This window comes from Anomaloglossus baeobatrachus, chromosome 1 (assembly GCF_048569485.1).
Source record: "Anomaloglossus baeobatrachus isolate aAnoBae1 chromosome 1, aAnoBae1.hap1, whole genome shotgun sequence".
NCBI classification, from domain to species: Eukaryota; Metazoa; Chordata; class Amphibia; order Anura; family Aromobatidae; genus Anomaloglossus; species Anomaloglossus baeobatrachus.
Window position 1 is genome coordinate 960,093,556 of NC_134353.1, and position 19,441 is coordinate 960,112,996.

Genomic DNA, 19,441 nt, shown 5'->3' on the forward strand with positions numbered 1-19,441 from the left:
CGCACTACACATGAGGGAGAGAGAGCGACAGACCCCCCCACTACACATGTGGGAGAGAGAGCGACAGACCCCCCCCACTACACATGTGGGAGAGAGAGCGACAGACCCCCCCACTACACATGTGGGAGAGAGAGCGACAGACCCCCCCACTACACATGAGGGAGAGAGAGCGACAGACCCCCCACTACACATGGGGGAGAGAGCGACAGACCCCGCACTACACATGGGGGAGAGAGCGACAGACCCTGCACTACACATGAGGGAGAGAGAGCGACAGACCCCGCACTACACATGGGGGAGAGAGAGCGACAGACCCCCCACTACACATGAGGGAGAGAGCGACAGACCCCCCACTACACATGAGGGAGAGAGCGACAGACCCCCCACTACACATGAGGGAGAGAGCGACAGACCCCCCACTACACATGAGGGAGAGAGCGACAGACCCCGCACTACACATGAGGGAGAGAGCGACAGACCCCGCACTACACATGAGGGAGAGAGCGACAGACCCCGCACTACACATGGGGGAGAGACAGCGACAGACCCCGCACTACACATGAGGGAGAGAGCGACAGACCCCGCAGTACACATGAGGGAGAGAGCGACAGACCCCGCACTACACATGGGGGAGAGAGCGACAGACCTCGCACTACACATGGGGGAGAAAGCGACAGACCCCGCACTACACATGAGGGAGAGAGAGCGACAGACCCCGCACTACACATGAGGGAAAGAGAGCGACAGACCCCGCACTACACATGAGGGAGAGAGAGCGACAGACCCCGCACTACACATGAGGGAGAGAGAGCGACAGACCCCGCACTACACATGAGGGAGAGAGAGCGACAGACCCCGCACTACACATGAGGGAGAGAGAGCGACACACCCCGCACTACACATGAGGGAGAGAGAGCGACAGACCCCGCACTACACATGAGGGAGAGAGCGACAGTCCCTGCACTACAAATGAGGGAGAGAGAGCGACAGACCCCCCCACTACACATGGGGGAGAGAGAGCGACAGACCCCCCACTACACATGAGGGAGAGAGCGACAGACCCCCCACTACACATGAGGGAGAGAGCGACAGACCCCCCACTACACATGAGGGAGAGAGCGACAGACCCCGCACTACACATGAGGGAGAGAGCGACAGACCCCGCACTACACATGAGGGAGAGAGCGACAGACCCCGCACTACACATGAGGGAGAGAGCGACAGACCCCGCACTACACATGAGGGAGAGAGCGACAGACCCCGCACTACACATGAGGGAGAGAGCGACAGACCCCGCACTACACATGAGGGAGAGAGCGACAGACCCCGCACTACACATGAGGGAGAGAGCGACAGACCCCGCACTACACATGAGGGAGAGAGCGACAGACCCCGCACTACACATGAGGGAGAGAGCGACAGACCCCGCACTACACATGAGGGAGAGAGCGACAGACCCCGCACTACACATGGGGGAGAGAGCGACAGACCTCGCACTACACATGGGGGAGAGAGAGCGACAGACCCCGCACTACACATGAGGGAGAGAGAGCGACAGACCCCGCACTACACATGAGGGAGAGAGAGCGACAGACCCCGCACTACACATGAGGGAGAGAGAGCGACAGACCCCGCACTACACATGAGGGAGAGAGAGCGACAGACCCCGCACTACACATGAGGGAGAGAGAGCGACAGACCCCGCACTACACATGAGGGAGAGAGAGCGACAGGACCCGCACTACACATGAGGGAGAGAGAGCGACAGACCCCCCACTACACATTAGAGAGAGCGACAGACCCCGCACTACACATGAGGGAGAGAGAGCGACAGACCCCCCCACTACACATGCAGGAGAGAGAGCGACAGACCCCGCACTACACATGGAGGAGAGAGAGAGAGCGACAGACCCCGCACTACACATGAGGGAGAGAGTGCGACAGACCCCCCACTACACATGAGAGAGAGCGACAGACCCCGCACTACACATGAGGGAGAGAGAGCGACAGACCCCCCCACTACACATGAGGGAGAGAGAGCGACAGACCCCGCACTACACATGAGGGAGAGAGTGCGACAGACCCTGCACTACACATGGGTGAGAGAGCGACAGACCCTGCACTACACATGGGGGAGAGAGCGACAGACCCTGCACTACACATGAGGGAGAGAGAGCGACAGACCCCGCACTACACATGAGGGAGAGAGAGCGACGGACCCCCCACTACACATGAGGGAGAGAGAGCGACGGACCCCGCACTACACATGAGGGAGAGAGAGCGACAGACCCCCCCACTACACATGTGGGAGAGAGAGCGACAGACCCCCCCACTACACATGTGGGAGAGAGAGCGACAGACCCCCCCCAAAACACATGTGGGAGAGAGAGCGACAGACCCCGCACTACACATGAGGGAGAGAGAGCGAAAGACCCCGCACTACACATGAGGGAGAGAGAGCGACAGACCCCGCACTACACATGAGGGAGAGAGAGCGACAGACCCCGCACTACACATGAGGGAGAGAGAGCGACAGACCCCGCACTACACATGGGGGAGAGAGCGACAGATCTCGCACTACACATGAGGGAGAGAGAGCGCGACAGACCCCGCACTAGACATGGGGGAGAGAGAGCGACAGACCCCGCACTAGACATGGGGGAGAGAGAGCGACAGACCCCGCACTAGACATGGGGGAGAGAGCGCGACAGACCCCGCACTAGACATGGGGGAGAGAGCGCGAGAGACCCCGCACTAGACATGGGGGAGAGAGAGCGACAGACCCCGCACTAGACATGGGGGAGAGAGAGCGCGACAGACCCCGCACTAGACATGGGGGAGAGAGAGCGACAGACCCCGCACTAGACATGGGGGAGAGAGAGCGACAGACCCCGCACTACACATGGGGGAGAGAGAGCGACAGACCCCGCATTACACATGGGGGAGAGACAGCGACAGACCCCGCACTACACATGAGGGAGAGAGCGACAGACCCCGCACTACACATGAGGGAGACAGCGACAGACCCCGCACTACACATGAGGGAGAGAGCGACAGACCCCGCACTACACATGAGGGAGAGAGCGACAGACCCCACACTACACATGAGGGAGAGAGAGAGTGACAGACCCCGCACTACACATGGGTGAGAGAGAGAGCGACAGACCCCGCACTACACATGAGGGAGAGAGAGCGACAGATCTCGCACTACACATGAGGGAGAGAGAGCGACAGATCTCGCACTACACATGGGGGAGAGAGAGCGACAGACCCCGCACTACACATGGGGGAGAGAGCGACAGACCCCGCACTACACATGGGGGAGAGAGCGACAGACCTCGCACTACACATGGGGGAGAAAGCGACAGACCCCGCACTACACATGAGGGAGAGAGAGCGACAGACCCCGCACTACACATGAGGGAGAGAGAGCGACAGACCCTGCACTACACATGAGGGAGAGAGAGCGACAGACCCTGCACTACACATGAGGGAGAGAGAGCGACAGACCCCGCACTACACATGAGGGAGAGAGAGCGACAGACCCCGCACTACACATGAGGGAGAGAGAGCGACAGACCCCGCACTACACATGAGGGAGAGAGAGCGACAGACCCCGCACTACACATGAGGGAGAGAGAGCGACAGACCCCCCACTACACATTAGAGAGAGCGACAGACCCCGCACTACACATTAGAGAGAGCGACAGACCCCGCACTACACATGAGGGAGAGAGAGCGACAGACCCCCCACTACACATGAGAGAGAGCGACAGACCCCGCACTACACATGAGGGAGAGAGAGCGACAGACCCCCCCACTACACATGAGGGGGAGAGAGCGACAGACCCCGCACTACACATGGAGGAGAGAGAGAGAGCGACAGACCCCGCACTACACATGAGGGAGAGAGTGCGACAGACCCCGCACTACACATGAGGGAGAGAGAGCGACAGACCCCCCACTACACATGAGGGAGAGAGAGCGACAGACCCCGCACTACACATGAGGGAGAGAGTGCGACAGACCCTGCACTACACATGGGTGAGAGAGCGACAGGCCCTGCACTACACATGGGGGAGAGAGCGACAGACCCTGCACTACCCATGAGGGAGAGAGAGCGACAGACCCCCCACTACACATGAGGGAGAGAGAGCGACAGACCCCTCACTACACATGAGGGAGAGAGAGCGACGGACCCCGCACTACACATGAGGGAGAGAGAGCGACAGACCCCCCCCACTACACATGTGGGAGAGAGAGCGACAGACCCCCCCACTACACATGTGGGAGAGAGAGCGACAGACCCCCCCAAAACACATGTGGGAGAGAGAGCGACAGACCCCCCCACTACACATGAGGGAGAGAGAGCGACAGACCCCGCACTACACATGAGGGAGAGAGAGCGACAGACCCCGCACTACACATGGGGGAGAGAGCGACAGATCTCGCACTAGCCATGGGGGAGAGAGCGCGAGAGACCCCGCACTAGACATGGGGGAGAGAGCGCGAGAGACCCCGCACTAGACATGGGGGAGAGAGCGCGAGAGACCCCGCACTAGACATGGGGGAGAGAGAGCGACAGACCCCGCACTAGACATGGGGGAGAGAGAGCGACAGACCCCGCACTAGACATGGGGGAGAGAGAGCGACAGACCCCGCACTAGACATGGGGGAGAGAGAGCGACAGACCCCGCACTAGACATGGGGGAGAGAGAGCGACAGACCCCGCACTAGACATGGGGGAGAGAGAGCGACAGACCCCGCACTAGACATGGGGGGGAGAGAGCGACAGACCCCGCACTAGACATGGGGGAGAGAGAGCGACAGACCCCGCACTAGACATGGGGGAGAGAGAGCGACAGACCCCGCATTACACATGGGGGAGAGAGAGCGACAGACCCCGCATTACACATGGGGGAGAGAGAGCGACAGACCCCGCATTACACATGGGGAGAGAGAGCGACAGACCCCGCACTACGCATGGGGGGAGAGAGAGCGACAGACCCCGCACTACACATGGGGGGAGAGAGAGCGACAGACCCCGCACTACACATGGGGGGAGAGAGAGCGACAGACCCCGCACTACACATGGGGGGGAGAGAGAGCGACAGACCCCGCACTACACATGGGGGAGAGAGAGAGCGACAGACACCGCACTACACATGGGGGAGAGAGAGCGACAGACACCGCACTACACATGGGGGAGAGATAGCGACAGACCCCGTACTACACGTGGAGGAGAGAGAGCGACAGACCCTGCACTACAGATGAGGGAGAGAGAGTGACAGACCTTACACTACACATGAGGGAGAGAGAGTGACAGATCCCGCACTACACATGAGGGAGAGAGAGCGACAGACCCCGCACTACACATGAGGGGGAGAGAGAGCGACAAACCCCGCACTACACATGAGGGAGAGAGAGCGACAGACCCCGCACTACACATGGGGGAGAGAGAGCGACAGATCCCGCTGTACACACGGGGGAGAGAGAGCGACAGACCCCGCACTACACATGGCGGGGGGGGCGAGAGCGACAGACCCCGCACTACACACGGGGGGGGGGAGAGAGCGACAGACCCCGCACTACACACGGGGGGGAGAGAGCGTGACAGACCCTGCACTACACATGGGGGGGGAGAGAGAGCGCGACAGACCCTGCACTACACATGGGGGGGAGAGAGAGCGACAGACCCCGCACTACACATGGGGGGTGGTGAGAGCGACAGACACTGCACTACACATGGGGGAGAGAGAGCGACAGACCCCGCCCTGCAAAGAATGAGGGAGAGAGAGTGACAGACCCTGCACTACACATGAGGGAGAGAGAGCGACAAACCCCGCACTACACATGAGGGAGAGCGATAGACCCCGCACTACACATAGGGGAGAGAGAGAGCGACAGACCCCGCACTGCACATGGGGGAGGGAGAGGGATAGACCCCGCACTGCACATGGGGGAGAGAGAGAGCGGCAGACCCCGCACTACACATGGGGGAGAGAGAGAGCGACAGACCCCGCACTATACTTGGGGGAGAGAGAGAGCGACAGACCCCGCATTACACATGGGGGAGAATGTGGGAGAGAGAGTGACAGACCCCGCACGACACGTGGAGGAGAGAGAGCGACAGACCCCGCACGACACGTGGAGGAGAGAGAACGACAGACCCCGCACGACACGTGGAGGAGAGAGAGCGACAGACCCCGCACGACACGTGGAGGAGAGAGAGAGCCACAGACCCTGCACGACACGTGGAGGAGAGAGAGCGACAGACCCCGCACGACACATGGGGGAGAATGAGGGAGCGAGAGCGACAGACCCCGCACTACACGTGAGGGAGAGAGAGCGATAGACCCCGCACGACACGTGGGGGACAGAGAGCGACAGACCCCGCACGACACGTGGAGGAGAGAGAGAGCGACAGACCCCGCACGACACGTGGAGGAGAGAGAGCGACAGTCCCCGCACGACACGTGGGGGGGAGAGAGCGACAGAGCCTGCACCACACGTGGGGGAGAGAGAGCGACAGACCCCGCAATACACACGGGGGGAGAGAGAGAGCGACAGACCCCGCACTACACACGGGGGAGAGAGAGCGACAGACGCCACACTACACACGGGGAAGAGAGAGCGACAGACCCCGCACGACACGTGGATGAGAGAGAGAGCGACAGATCCCGCTCGACACGTGGAGGAGAGAAAGAGCGACAGACCCCGCACGACACGTGGAGGAGAGAGAGCGACAGACCCCACACGACACATGGGGGAGAATGAGGGAGAGAGAGTGACAGACCCCGCACTACACATGAGGGAGAGAGAGCGACAGACCCCGCACTACACATGAGGGAGAGAGAGCGACAGTCCCCGCACTACACATGAGGGAGAGAGAGCGACAGACCCCGCACTACACGTGGGGGAGAGAGAGCGACAGACCCCGCACTACACGTGGGGGAAAGAGAGCGACAGACCCCGCACTACACGTGGGGGGGAGAGAGCGACAGACCCCGCACTACACGTGGGGGAGAGAGAGCAACAGACCCCGCACTACACGTGGGGGAGAGAGAGCGACAGACCCCGCACGACACGTGGAGGAGAGAGAGTGACAGACCCCGCACGACACGTGGAGGAAAGAGAGAGCGACCGACCCCGCACGACACGTGGAGGAGAGAGAGAGCGACAGACCCCGCACGACACGTGGAGGAGAGAGAGAGCGACAGTCCCCGCACAACACGTGGAGAGAGAGAGCGACAGACCCCGCACGACACTTGGGGTAGCGAGAGCGACAGTCCCCGCACGACACGTGGGGGGGAGAGAGCGACAGAGCCCGCAGCACACGTGGGGGAGAGAGAGCGACAGACCCCGCAATACACACGGGGGGTAGAGAGAGAGCGACAGACCCCGCACTACACACGGGGGGGGGGAGAGAGAGCGACAGACCCCGCACTACACATGAGGGAGAGAGAGCGACAGACCCCACACTACACACGGAGGAGAGAGAGCGACAGACTCCGCACTACACATGGGGTGAGAGAGCGATAGACACCGCACTACACATGGGGGAGAGAGAGAGCGACAGACCCCGCACTACACATGGGGGAGAGAGAGAGCGACAGACCCCGCACTACACATGGGGGAGAATGAGGGAGAGAGAGCGACAGACCCCGCACTACACATGGGGGAAAGAGAGCGACAGACCCCGCACTACACATGAGGGAGAGAGAGCGACAGACCCCGCACTACACATGAGGGAGAGAGAGCGACAGACCCCGCACTACACATGAGGGAGAGAGAGCGACAGACCCTGCACTACACATGAGGGAGAGAGAGCGACAGACCCCGCACTACACATGGGGGGGAGAGAGAGCGACAGACCCCGCACTACATATGGGGGAGAGAGAGCGACAGACACCGCACTACACATGGGGGAGAGAGAGCGACAGACCCCGCACTACACGTGGAGGGGAGAGAGCGACAGACCCCGCACGACACGTGGAGGAGAGAGAGCGACAGACCCCGCACTACACGTGGAGGAGAGAGAGAGCGACAGACCCCGCACTACACGTGGAGGAGAGAGAGCGATAGACCCCGCATTACACGTGGAGGAGAGAGAAAGCGACAGACCCCGCACGACACGTGGGGTAGCGAGAGCGACAGACCCCGCACTACACATGGGGGGAGAGAGAGCGACAGACCCCGCACTACACACGGGGGAGAGAGAGAGCGACAGACCCCGCACTACACACGGGGGAGAGAGAGCGACAGACGCCGCACTACACTTGAGGGGGAGAGAGTGCGACAGACGCTGCACTACACATGAGGGAGAGAGAGCGACAGACCCCGCACTACACTTGAGGGGGAGAGAGTGCGACAGACCCCGCACTACATTTGAGGGGGAGAGAGTGCGACAGACCCCGCACTACACGTGGTAGAGGGAGAGCGACAGACCCCGCACTACACATGGAGGAAATCATCTCATCCTCTTCACAATAAAGGATATTCTGTTGTTTTGTTTTTTAAATATTTTCTAATAACTAAAGATATTAAACCGGAGTCTGGAGATAATCTTCCATCTTACTGGAGATGTGAGAGGTTCTGATGTCATCACATTACATCATTATCTATTGGAATAACAGAGGATATGACCGGGGAGGTGAGAGGTTCTGATGTCATCACATTACATCATTATCTTTGGGAATAACAGAGGATATGACCGGGGAGGTGAGAGGTTCTGATGTCATCACATTACATCATTATCTTTGGGAATAACAGAGGATATGACCGGGGAGGTGAGAGGCTCTGATGTCATCACATTACATCATTATCTATGGGAATAACAGAGGATATGACCGGGGAGGTGAGAGGCTCTGATGTCATCAAATTACATCATTATCTATGGGAATAACAGAGGATATGACCGGGGAGGTGAGAGGTTCTGATGTCATCACATTACATCATTATCTATGGGAATAACAGAGGATATGACCGGGGAGGTGAGAGGTTCTCATGTCATCACATTACATCATTATCTATGGGAATAACAGAGGATATGACCGGGGAGGTGAGAGGTTCTGATGTCATCACATTACATCATTATCTATGGGGAAAAAAGAGGATATGACCGGGGAGGTGAGAGGTTCTGATGTCATCACATTACATCATTATCTATGGGAATAACAGAGGATATATGACCGGGGAGATGATGGACTCTGGAAATGTCTGTAGTGATATTATTAATGTCTCCACACTCAGGATTACACAGTAGTGAAGACCTCTAGTGATCGCTGTCAGGCCCCTGTGTCTGAAGGACGGGGAGGAACCCTGAGCCCAATCCCGGAGCCTCCACCTCACCCCCGGATACATTAGGACATCAATGACCAGAAGATCCTTGATCTCACCAACAAGATCATTGAGTTGCTGACTGGAGAGGTGACACTGCTGGGAATGCTGGGACATTATACAGGACGGCACTGGAGGATTCTGGGTGATGACGGTATCATTGTGTTGTCCGGTTCCTATAAGGTGTCAGGACGTCACCGTCTATTTCTCCATGGAGGAGTGGGAGTATCTAGAAGGACACAAGGAGCGGTACAAGGAGGTGATGATGGAGGAGCCCCAGCCCCGCACATCACCAGGTAATAGACAGGACTGAATACACCCGGCCTATAATTATCTGTATGTAATCATGATGTCCGTCCTGTCTGTGTCTCCTGCAGGTCTCTCCAGTACGAGGACGACCCCAGAGAGATGTCCCGCTCCTCCTCCTCCACAGGATCCTCAGGTAGATGGAGATCTCCCCTATGAGGTGTAGACGGCTGTGACCTCCTTGTGTTCAGTCTTGTTTTCTCCTCCAGTATTAGATGTTTTATACTTGTGTAATGAGAGCGGTGGAGACGGCAGGATCACAGCTGACCACAGACCTCACATGTCCGGATCTTATCTCCATTATTCCCGGGGACTTTTACAATATTTTGTTTTGCAGCTTTTGGATCTGGATAAAGATCTGAACAATATTAATTCTCCAGAGAGAAATGTGAGGAGCGATCAGCGGAGTAACGAGGAGATTCCTACAGATCACCGCCCCGGTGAGTACAGACCACCCAATAACGCACACAAGTCACACATTCCTATTTTTCCGCTCTTTGCTGTGTCAGTTTCTCCAGCGGTATATTAACCCTTCATGTAAAATACACATGAAATGTGAATGAATCTGTGATCCCGGTGCAGGTGATAACACGGGATGTGTAGTTATGTTATACACCGTGTGCAGAATTATTAGGCAAGTTGTATGTTTTTTGTATTAATGATCAACAACTATGTTCTCAAAAGACTCATAAATATCAAAGCTTTATATTTTTGGAAGTTGGAGTGGTTTTTTTTTTTTTTTAGATTTGTCTATCTTAGGAGGATATCTGTTTGTGCAGGTAACTATTACTGTGGAGAATTATTAGGCAAGTTTGGCAATTTCAAGACCGCTGCATCCCTCTGCAAGACGTCTCACAATTTTGGACTTTTCAGAGTCTGTCAAATTTCTCTTCTGACCCACTTTTCCAAAGGAAAGGAAGTTGCCTAATAATTAAGCACCCCTTATATAGGGTGTTGATGTCATTACACCACACCCTCCTCATTACAGATATGCACATCACCTGATTTACTTAATTGGTAGTTGGCTCTCAAGCCTATACAGCTTGGAGTGGGACATGTATAAAAATTATCATGTGATGAAAATACTCATTTGCCTAATAATTCTGCACACAGTGTAGAGGAGAAATACAGCTGGACATGAATTCTGCCGATGTGAGCGAGGACGAGCTCCAGCTCTTTCCTATTATCCGCTGTCAGTGCTGATGAGGGGTTTTTCCAGTATAGGGACTAAAGGTACCGTCACACTAAGCAACATCGCTGCTGAGGCACGACTTGCTAGTGATGTTGCTGTGTGTGACATCCAGCAACAACCTGGCCCCTGCTGTGAGGTCGCTGGTTGTTGCTGAATGTCCTGGACCATTTTTTAGTTGTTGCTCTCCCGCTGTGAAGCGCACATCGCTGTGTGTGACAGCGAGAGAGCAACAACTGAATGTGCAGTGAGAAGGGAGCCGGCTTCTGCGGACGCTGGTAACCAATGTAAATATCGGGTAACTAAGAAGCCCTTTCCTTGGTTACCCGATATTTACCTTCGTTACCAGCGTCCGCCGCTCTCACGCGGTCAGTGCCGGCTCCCTGCTCCCTGCACACATAGTCAGACTACAAATCGGGTAATTAACCCGATGTGTATTCTGGCTAGAAGTGCAGGGAGCCAGCGCTAAGCGGTGTGCGCTGGTAACCAAGGTAAATATCGGGTTGGTTACCCGATATTTACCTTAGTTACCAAGCGCAGCATCGCTTCCACGCGTCGCTGGTTACTGGTCGCTGGTGAAATCTGCCTGTGTGACAGCTCACCAGCAACCCGTGTAGCGACGCTCCAGCGATCCCTGCCAGGTCAGGTTGCTGGTGGGATCGCTGGAGCATCGCTTAGTGTGACGGTACCTTAAGAATCCATTATCTCCTATTACACTCATGTCAGTGTGACAGATACAGAACATGGAGACATAAACCCAAATAACAGGAGTGGATGGAGATTACTGCTCTGAGGGTCGGTAATGCTGCTCACCAGGGAAGAGACGGAGATGGCCGAGCATTATTATCACATAACAAATATCATGGTTACATGAAAGACGAGCGTCACCTCTTATATATAACCCATTGTGTGCGGATAGGATTTCCGGGGTCCAGCAATTTAATCTTAATATTGGGGGTGGGATTCTTGAGCGATTCTTCTACTGACGTAATTTTATCAGTACATGTGCAAGAGACGAGTTTACTAATAGGAAAAAGGATAAAGTATTTCTAGATTCTGATTTTCTTCTAGGAGAGAAAATGTTGAGATATATTTTCTTTTTAATGACAAGATGCTGAAATGTAACAAATATAGTGGAACTTTGGACTATGAGCATAATTAATTTCGGGGTTGTTTTCTTAAATCAAGTTACTCTTATATCAATGCAAATTTTCCCATAGAAAATCATTGAAATGCAGACAATTCGTTCCACAACCCAAATATAATTAGTTTTTATTTTAACTTATTACAGTAATACAAAATACTGTACATTAAACAAACATAAAACAAATTAAACTGCTTTTTAGCTTACAATAGAATTATTGGTGAACTCGAGGTGCACTATAGAGAGAAAACATTATGTATAAATATGATAATCTTTATTCTAGTACAATACACACAAAAAAATACACCCCGAATCTATTCTTCCCAAAATAAGGACAGGACTAAGCCTAGTGGGGGTAGGAATAGTGCCCAAGCAAGTAATTACATTACAAGCTATGTGCTGTACTGGTTAGCAGAAAGAAAGTACAGTTCTATATCCACAAATGCAAATTAATAGACATGCTATATAGTATGTTCTGTACAATGGTATACTGTATATAGTACTTATATACAGAAAGTTAACTGAAGAGCAGGTCAGAGCGCAGTGAAAGGATGGAACCGGAAGTGTGTGCAGTGAGTATTTGCTCTTATTGCAAATCATTGTTCTTAAATCAAGTTATGCATTTTTAAAAAGCTTTGCTTGTTTTGCAAAACTCTGTCAAACCAAGTTACTATTAGGGTATGTGTGCATGTTGCGTTCTTCCGTGACACACATTCTGCAGCGGTTTTTCACTGCATGTGCATTTTAAAACGCAGCCAAAATGCTGCGTTTTGGATTTATTTTGAATGCAGAATGGATGCATTCTGGATGCTTGCACTCCCATAGACAGAGTGGGAAAAGCATCCAAAACGGACAAAAGAAGTGACATGTTGCTTTTTAGAATGCATCGATTTTGTAAAAAATTTGGCATGCAAAACGCTGCACTTTAAAACGCAACGTGCGCATGGAATTTTCTAAATTCTCATAGACTTTGCTGTGGACACAGAATGCATGTACGCTGCAGTTTAAAACACTGCGTAAGCGCATGAAAAAACACAACGTGTGCACATAGACTTGAGGGGGCTTTACACGCTGCGATATCACTAGCGATCTCGAGCGTGAAAGCGAACATTATCGCTACGGCAGCGTCACACGCACTTACCTGGTCGGCGACGTCGCTGTGACTGCCGAACAATCCCTCCCTCAAGGGGGAGGCGACGTCGCTGTGATTGCCGAACAATCCCTCCCTCAAGGGGGAGGTGTGTTCGGCATCACAGCGACGTCACCGCGCTGTCACTAAGCGGCCGGCCAATCAAAGCGAAGGGGCGGAGATGAGCGGGACGTAACATCCCGGCCACCTCCTTCCTTCCGCATTGCCGGTGGAGGCAGGTAAGGAGATGTTCGTCGCTCCTGCGGTGTCACACATAGCGATGTGTGCTGCCGTAGGAGCGACGAACAACATAGATAATAAACAATTACTGATTTTTGCTTTTAGGACGACCTCTCCATGGTGAAAAATTTTCACCACTTTTGAGGTCGGTATAGGTCGCAGGTAAGTATCACACGCTGCGATATCGTTAATGATGCCGGATGTGCGTCACCAACAACGTGACCCCGACAATAATTCATTAACGATATCGTAGCGTGTAAAGCCTCCTTTAATCCTAGGTTCCACTGTATCTCCTTGGTTGCTCATGTCTATTGCTGACTCTTCCATCTTATAGAGGATTTATGGAAGGAAAGGGGCTGCAGAGCGGTATTCTGTAAGAATTGATTTCTCTTGCACTGGCTCGTCTTCTCTTTTTGCAGCTCCCGGATCCTCCCGCTCTGCAGCCCCTTTCCTTCCATGATCAGCTCCCTGCCTTGGGCAGTCGGCGCAGCAGCTTCTGGAAGATTTTCTTGGGCTGTTCCCAGTGTTGTACCTGCTAGCACAATTTGTGGGGTGAGCGCTGTAGACCATATTTTGGTTGCTGTGCTCGGCCGATTCACACATGGAGCCCTGTCCTCTGTCCTTTTTCTTTTTATAGAATATTTAGACACTCAGTTTTATGGCATCATAAAGTATAATTCCTCTTATGTCGCGTTATCTAAGGCAGCCATGGACACTGTGCTTGTGGTGCCAGGTATGACATTCAGGATATAATTATTACCTAGTTTGCTATGTGATTTCTTTTTGGACATGTTGTAGAGTTGTCTTGGTAATAAAACAATCATTATCTGGGCAGCACAATGATACTTCAGTCAGGGGCCTAAGATTATCAGTGAAAACCAAGTTTTAGGATTCTATTTTTTTAAAATGACAAAATCTGTTTTATTCTTTTGACAGAAGATTTTGGCATTATACAGAATATAAATGAAGAGCAAGTCATTATCCAAGATAAACCCTCAGCCCTTCACACCCAAGATCCGTCAGCTGATGTGTCTAAACCATCTCCCGATTCACTACAGATTTTTCAGCAAAATAAGAGCCACATGAGGGATGGTCAACAACAAAGAGCTCACACAGGGGAGAAGTTATATTCATGTAATCAATGTGGAAAGTGTTTTACTCAAAAGTCTGCTCTAATTTCACATGAAATAATTCACAAAGGAAACTCATTTTCATGCTCAGAATGTGGAAAATATTTTAGTTATAAATCACATCTTGTTGTACATCTAAATACTCACATGGGGGAGAAATCATATTCATGTCCAATATGTAAAAAACATTTTATTCAGAATGCAGACCTTTATGACCATATAAAAACTCACATAAGAGAGAAGTCATTTTCATGTTCAGAATGTGGGAAATGTTTTATTCAGAAAAGCGATCTTGGTAAGCATATAAAAACTCACACTGGGGAGAAGCCATTTTCTTGTTCAGTATGTGGGAAATGTTTTTTTGGAAAATCACAGCTTGATCAGCATATAAAAACTCATACGGGGGAGAAGCCATTTTCATGTTCAGAATGTGGGAAATGTTTTATTCAAAAATCACAGCTTGATATGCATATAAAAACTCACACGGGGGAGAAGCCATTTTCATGTTCACAATGTGGGAAATGTTTTATTGGAAAATCACAGCTTGATAGGCATATAAAAACTCACACAGGGGAGAAGCCATATTCTTGTTCAGAATGTGGGAAATGCTTTATTTTAAAATCACAGCTTGATATGCATATAAAAACTCACACGGGGGAGAAGCCATTTTCTTGTTCAGAATGTGGGAAATGTTTTATTGGAAAATCACAGCTTAATATGCATATAAAAACTCACACGGGGGAGAAGCCATTTTCTTGTTCAGAATGTGGGAAATGTTTTATTGGAAAATCACAGCTTGATAGGCATATAAAAACTCACACAGGGGAGAAGCCATTTTCTTGTTCAGAATGTGGGAAGTGTTTTATTAAAAAATCACAGCTTGATATGCATATAAAAACTCACATGGGGGAGAAGCCATTTTCTTGTTCAGAATGTGAGAAATGTTTTATTGGAAAATCACAGCTTGATATGCATGTAAAAACACACACGGGGGAAAAGCCATTTTCTTGTTCAGAATGTGGGAAATGTTTTATTGGAAAATCACAGCTTGATAGGCATATAAAAACTCACACAGGGGAGAAGTCATTTTCATGTTCAGAATGTGGGAAATGTTTTATTCAGAAAAGCGACCTTGGTAGGCATATAAAAACTCACACTGGGGAGAAGCCATTTTCTTGTTCAGAATGTGGGAAATGTTTTATTGGAAAATCACAGCTTGATAGGCATACAAAAACTCACACAGGGGAGAAGCCATTTTCTTGTTCAGAATGTGGGAAATGCTTTATTTTAAAATCACAGCTTGATATGCATATAAAAACTCACACGGGGGAGAAGCCATTTTCTTGTTCAGAATGTGGGAAATGTTTTATTGGAAAATCACATCTTGATATGCATGTAAAAACTCACATGGGGGAGAAGCCATTTTCTTGTTCAGAATGTGGGAAATGTTTTATTGGAAAATCACAGCTTAATATGCATATAAAAACTCACACGGGGGAGAAGCCATTTTCTTGTTCAGAATGTGGGAAATGTTTTATTAGAAAATCACAGCTTGATATGCATATAAAAACTCACATGGGGGAGAAGCCATTTTCTTGTTCAGAATGTGGGAAATGTTTTATTGGAAAATCACAACTTGATATGCATGTTAAAACTCACATGGGGGAGAAGCCATTTTCTTGTTCAGAATGTGGGAAATGTTTTATTGGAAAATCACAGCTTAATATGCATATAAAAACTCACACGGGGGAGAAGCCATTTTCTTGTTCAGAATGTGGGAAATGTTTTATTAGAAAATCACAGCTTGATATGCATATAAAAACTCACATGGGGGAGAAGCCATTTTCTTGTTCAGAATGTGGGAAATGTTTTATTGGAAAATCACAACTTGATATGCATGTTAAAACTCACACGGGGGAGAAGCCATTTTCTTGTTCAGAATGTGGGAAATGTTTTATTGGAAAATCACAGCTTGATATGCATGTAAAAACTCACACGGGGGAGAAGCCATTTTCTTGTTCAGAATGTGGGAAATATTTTATTAGAAAATCACAGTTTGATATGCATATAAAAACTCACACGGGTGAGAAGCCATTTTCTTGTTCAGAATGTGGGAATTGTTTTATTGGAAAATCACAGCTTGATATGCATGTAAAAACTCACACGGGGAGAAACTATTTTCTTGTTCAGAATGTGGGAAATGTTTTATTGGAAAATCACAGCTTGATATGCATATAAAAACTCACACGGGGGAGAAGCCATTTTCTTGTTCAGAATGTGGGAAATGTTTTATTAGAAAATCACAGCTTGATATGCATATAAAAACTCACACAGGGGAGAAGCCATTTTCTTGTCCAGAATGTGGGAAATGTTTTATTAGAAAATCACAGCTTGATGAGCATATAAAAACTCACACAGGGGAGAAGCCATATTCTTGTCCAGAATGTGAGAAATGCTTTGTTCACAAATCCGCTTTTGTTAGACACATGACAATTCACACGGTAGAAGACATTTTTTTTTTTTTTAGAAACTGGGAAATGTTATAGCAGTAAATGAACTCTTACTAAACATCTAAACTCACACAGGGGAGAAACCATATTCATGTTCAGAGCATAGGAAATGTTTTATTCAGAAATGAATCTTGTCAGACATTAAAGAATTCACAAAGAGAAGCCATTTCTATGTTCTGTATGTTGAAAGTGTTATCCGCAAAAGAAACATCTGATTTCACATCAAAAACTCACAGAAAAAAAGGGAAATCATGACTTAAATCTTTTTAGACACCACGAAACTCGAACATAAGGAAGTAGACTTTTTTTTTTATTTTAAAAAATCAGCTTTTAAGTATAACAGAAAGGGAAGCAATAACTTGTTCAAAGAATTAAACTGTCCCTAAAGCCCCTAATGTCCCCTGCAGGTCTCCCAGACAGTACCATTCCGTGTGGCGAAAAGGACTGACTATTTTCAGAATTTCCTGAGGACTATAGTGGAACCCTATAAACTGTTTCCAAAGCGGAAAAACTTTCCCTTCTGATTTATCTTTGCTCTTTTCAGCTCCAATCAATTTGAGTCCTAATAATTGTTTCATTTGAGATATTATCGATACCATTGATGGAATATTTGGTTTAAGCCACTCGCTAAAAAGATTTCGTAAAGCCACAACTAAAAACGTGTGATTATTTCAAGGGGTCTTCACTTTGTCTATCCCAAGTTGAGATTCATATTCAGGGGAACGAAGCTGATGAAAAAGTAAAGCCTGTGGCGTTTGTGGAAGTTTTGTTCCCCAACATGCTTGGATCTGGTCTTTTACTTGCATCCAGTATGTTACTACTTCTGTGCATTTCCACACCCCATGCCAAAGGTTTGTAAAGGGCACCCTACATTTAGGACACGCTGTAATCCTGTCAGGGCAACTAAGGGAAGGTGGGATGTTAAATCCATACAGCGTTGTGTGCATGAGTTTAAAATAAGTCTCCTTCCATCTCTCACACAAGATGGATTTTCTCACCAGCCTTGTAGTATTGTCTCAGCTATCTCCTCGTCTCTTTCAACACTATCTAATGATTTTAATTATAAGATACCCAGAGTATAAAGATGCAGATAGAAAATTCAGTAAACTTTTCTTAGGATAAAACCCAAAACTTTATTGAATAATTACAAATATGCTAAAAATAAACAGAGGAGCACACCACAGAGGGACAGATAATATGCCCCTTATCAAAAGAGCACAAGGTATATTGTAAGATTATTCTCCTTTAAATACAATCACTACGTGCAATATGCATATAAATCTATTCTAATAAAAATATAGTCACTAAATGACAGACTGGCTATTTATTATATGAAAGGTTTTTTTGAGGAAGTTTGCAACAATGATATAGGTATCAAAATATTTAGTAATTATCCAGTCTGTTCAATCACTGTTGCAGATCTCCTGATTCCGACACTATAGACTTTACGAAATACATCAATTCCAAAATCAGACCATCAACCAAATATAAATCAGTGTTCTTTCTCAGATTATAGTCTGTCACTAAAATATTGATGTGAGAATGTTCAGATAACCGGCAAGCTGGCGAAACTAACGCACCTAGATTGAAAGTTCACTCAGTCACTGAATAAGGCTGTTTATACAAATACTTATCAAAAACGGGAGATGCATGGATCAAAAAATGCTCGTCAGTAAGATGCAGAAAAATCTCCTTATAGGCACAGTACCGCCATTAAATAAATACAACTAGTGCATATCCGATAGACACTATGTCTCTTGTTAAAACTATTTGTATAGGTGGTTAGAATAAGCGGTAATGCAAGGATCTAAAAATGTTCCTCATAGATTCGATAGAATATAGAAAATCTTTTATAGATGCAGTACCGCTGGTGTAATCTAAATAGAAAATATCACTACGGCTAGTGCATATCCCACAATATACACAGAAAACTACCGGTATAATACCGCAAGTGTATAATACTAGAAGGTGGCCCGATTCTACGCATCGGGTATTCTAGAATTTACGTATTGTGTAGTTAATGTATGATTTTTGTTTTATTTATATATATATATATATATATATATATATATATATGTTGTGTGTAGTTGCCAAGTGTTTGTGTAGGGCACTGTAAATGTTCTGGGTGTGGGGGTGTGTGAGAGCGGTGTTGTATGTGTGTTGCGTTGTGTGTGTTGCGTTGTTTGTGGAGCACTGTGTGTCTGCAGCGTTCTGTGTGTGTGGTGCTGTGTGTGTTACGCGGTTTGTGGGTGTGGAGTGCGTATGTGTGTTTTGGGGGGAGGTATGTTTTGTGCAGTGTGTGTGTTGCGCGGTATGTGTGTATATGTCACGCTCCCAGTGTCCCAGCAGCGCTCCTTACCTACTGAGCCGGTCTCACCATCCAGGCACCGCTCCGTAACCACTGAGCCAGTCATACCTGCGTCACGCCACCGCTCTGTACCCACTGATCCAGCC

At 49.5% G+C, this 19,441-nt stretch overlaps 1 protein-coding gene across 1 annotated transcript in view; it reads left to right on the forward strand.

The window, feature by feature from the left end:
* Positions 1-18,198, forward strand: part of LOC142262054 (uncharacterized) — a 90,317-nt gene extending 72,119 nt beyond the window's left edge. Inside the window, 1 exon segment of the mRNA XM_075332153.1 lies at positions 14,737-18,198. Within this exon segment, the coding sequence (XP_075188268.1) occupies positions 14,737-16,715 (1,979 nt within the window). The 3' untranslated portion in view covers positions 16,716-18,198.
* Positions 18,199-19,441: the final 1,243 nt, after the last annotated feature.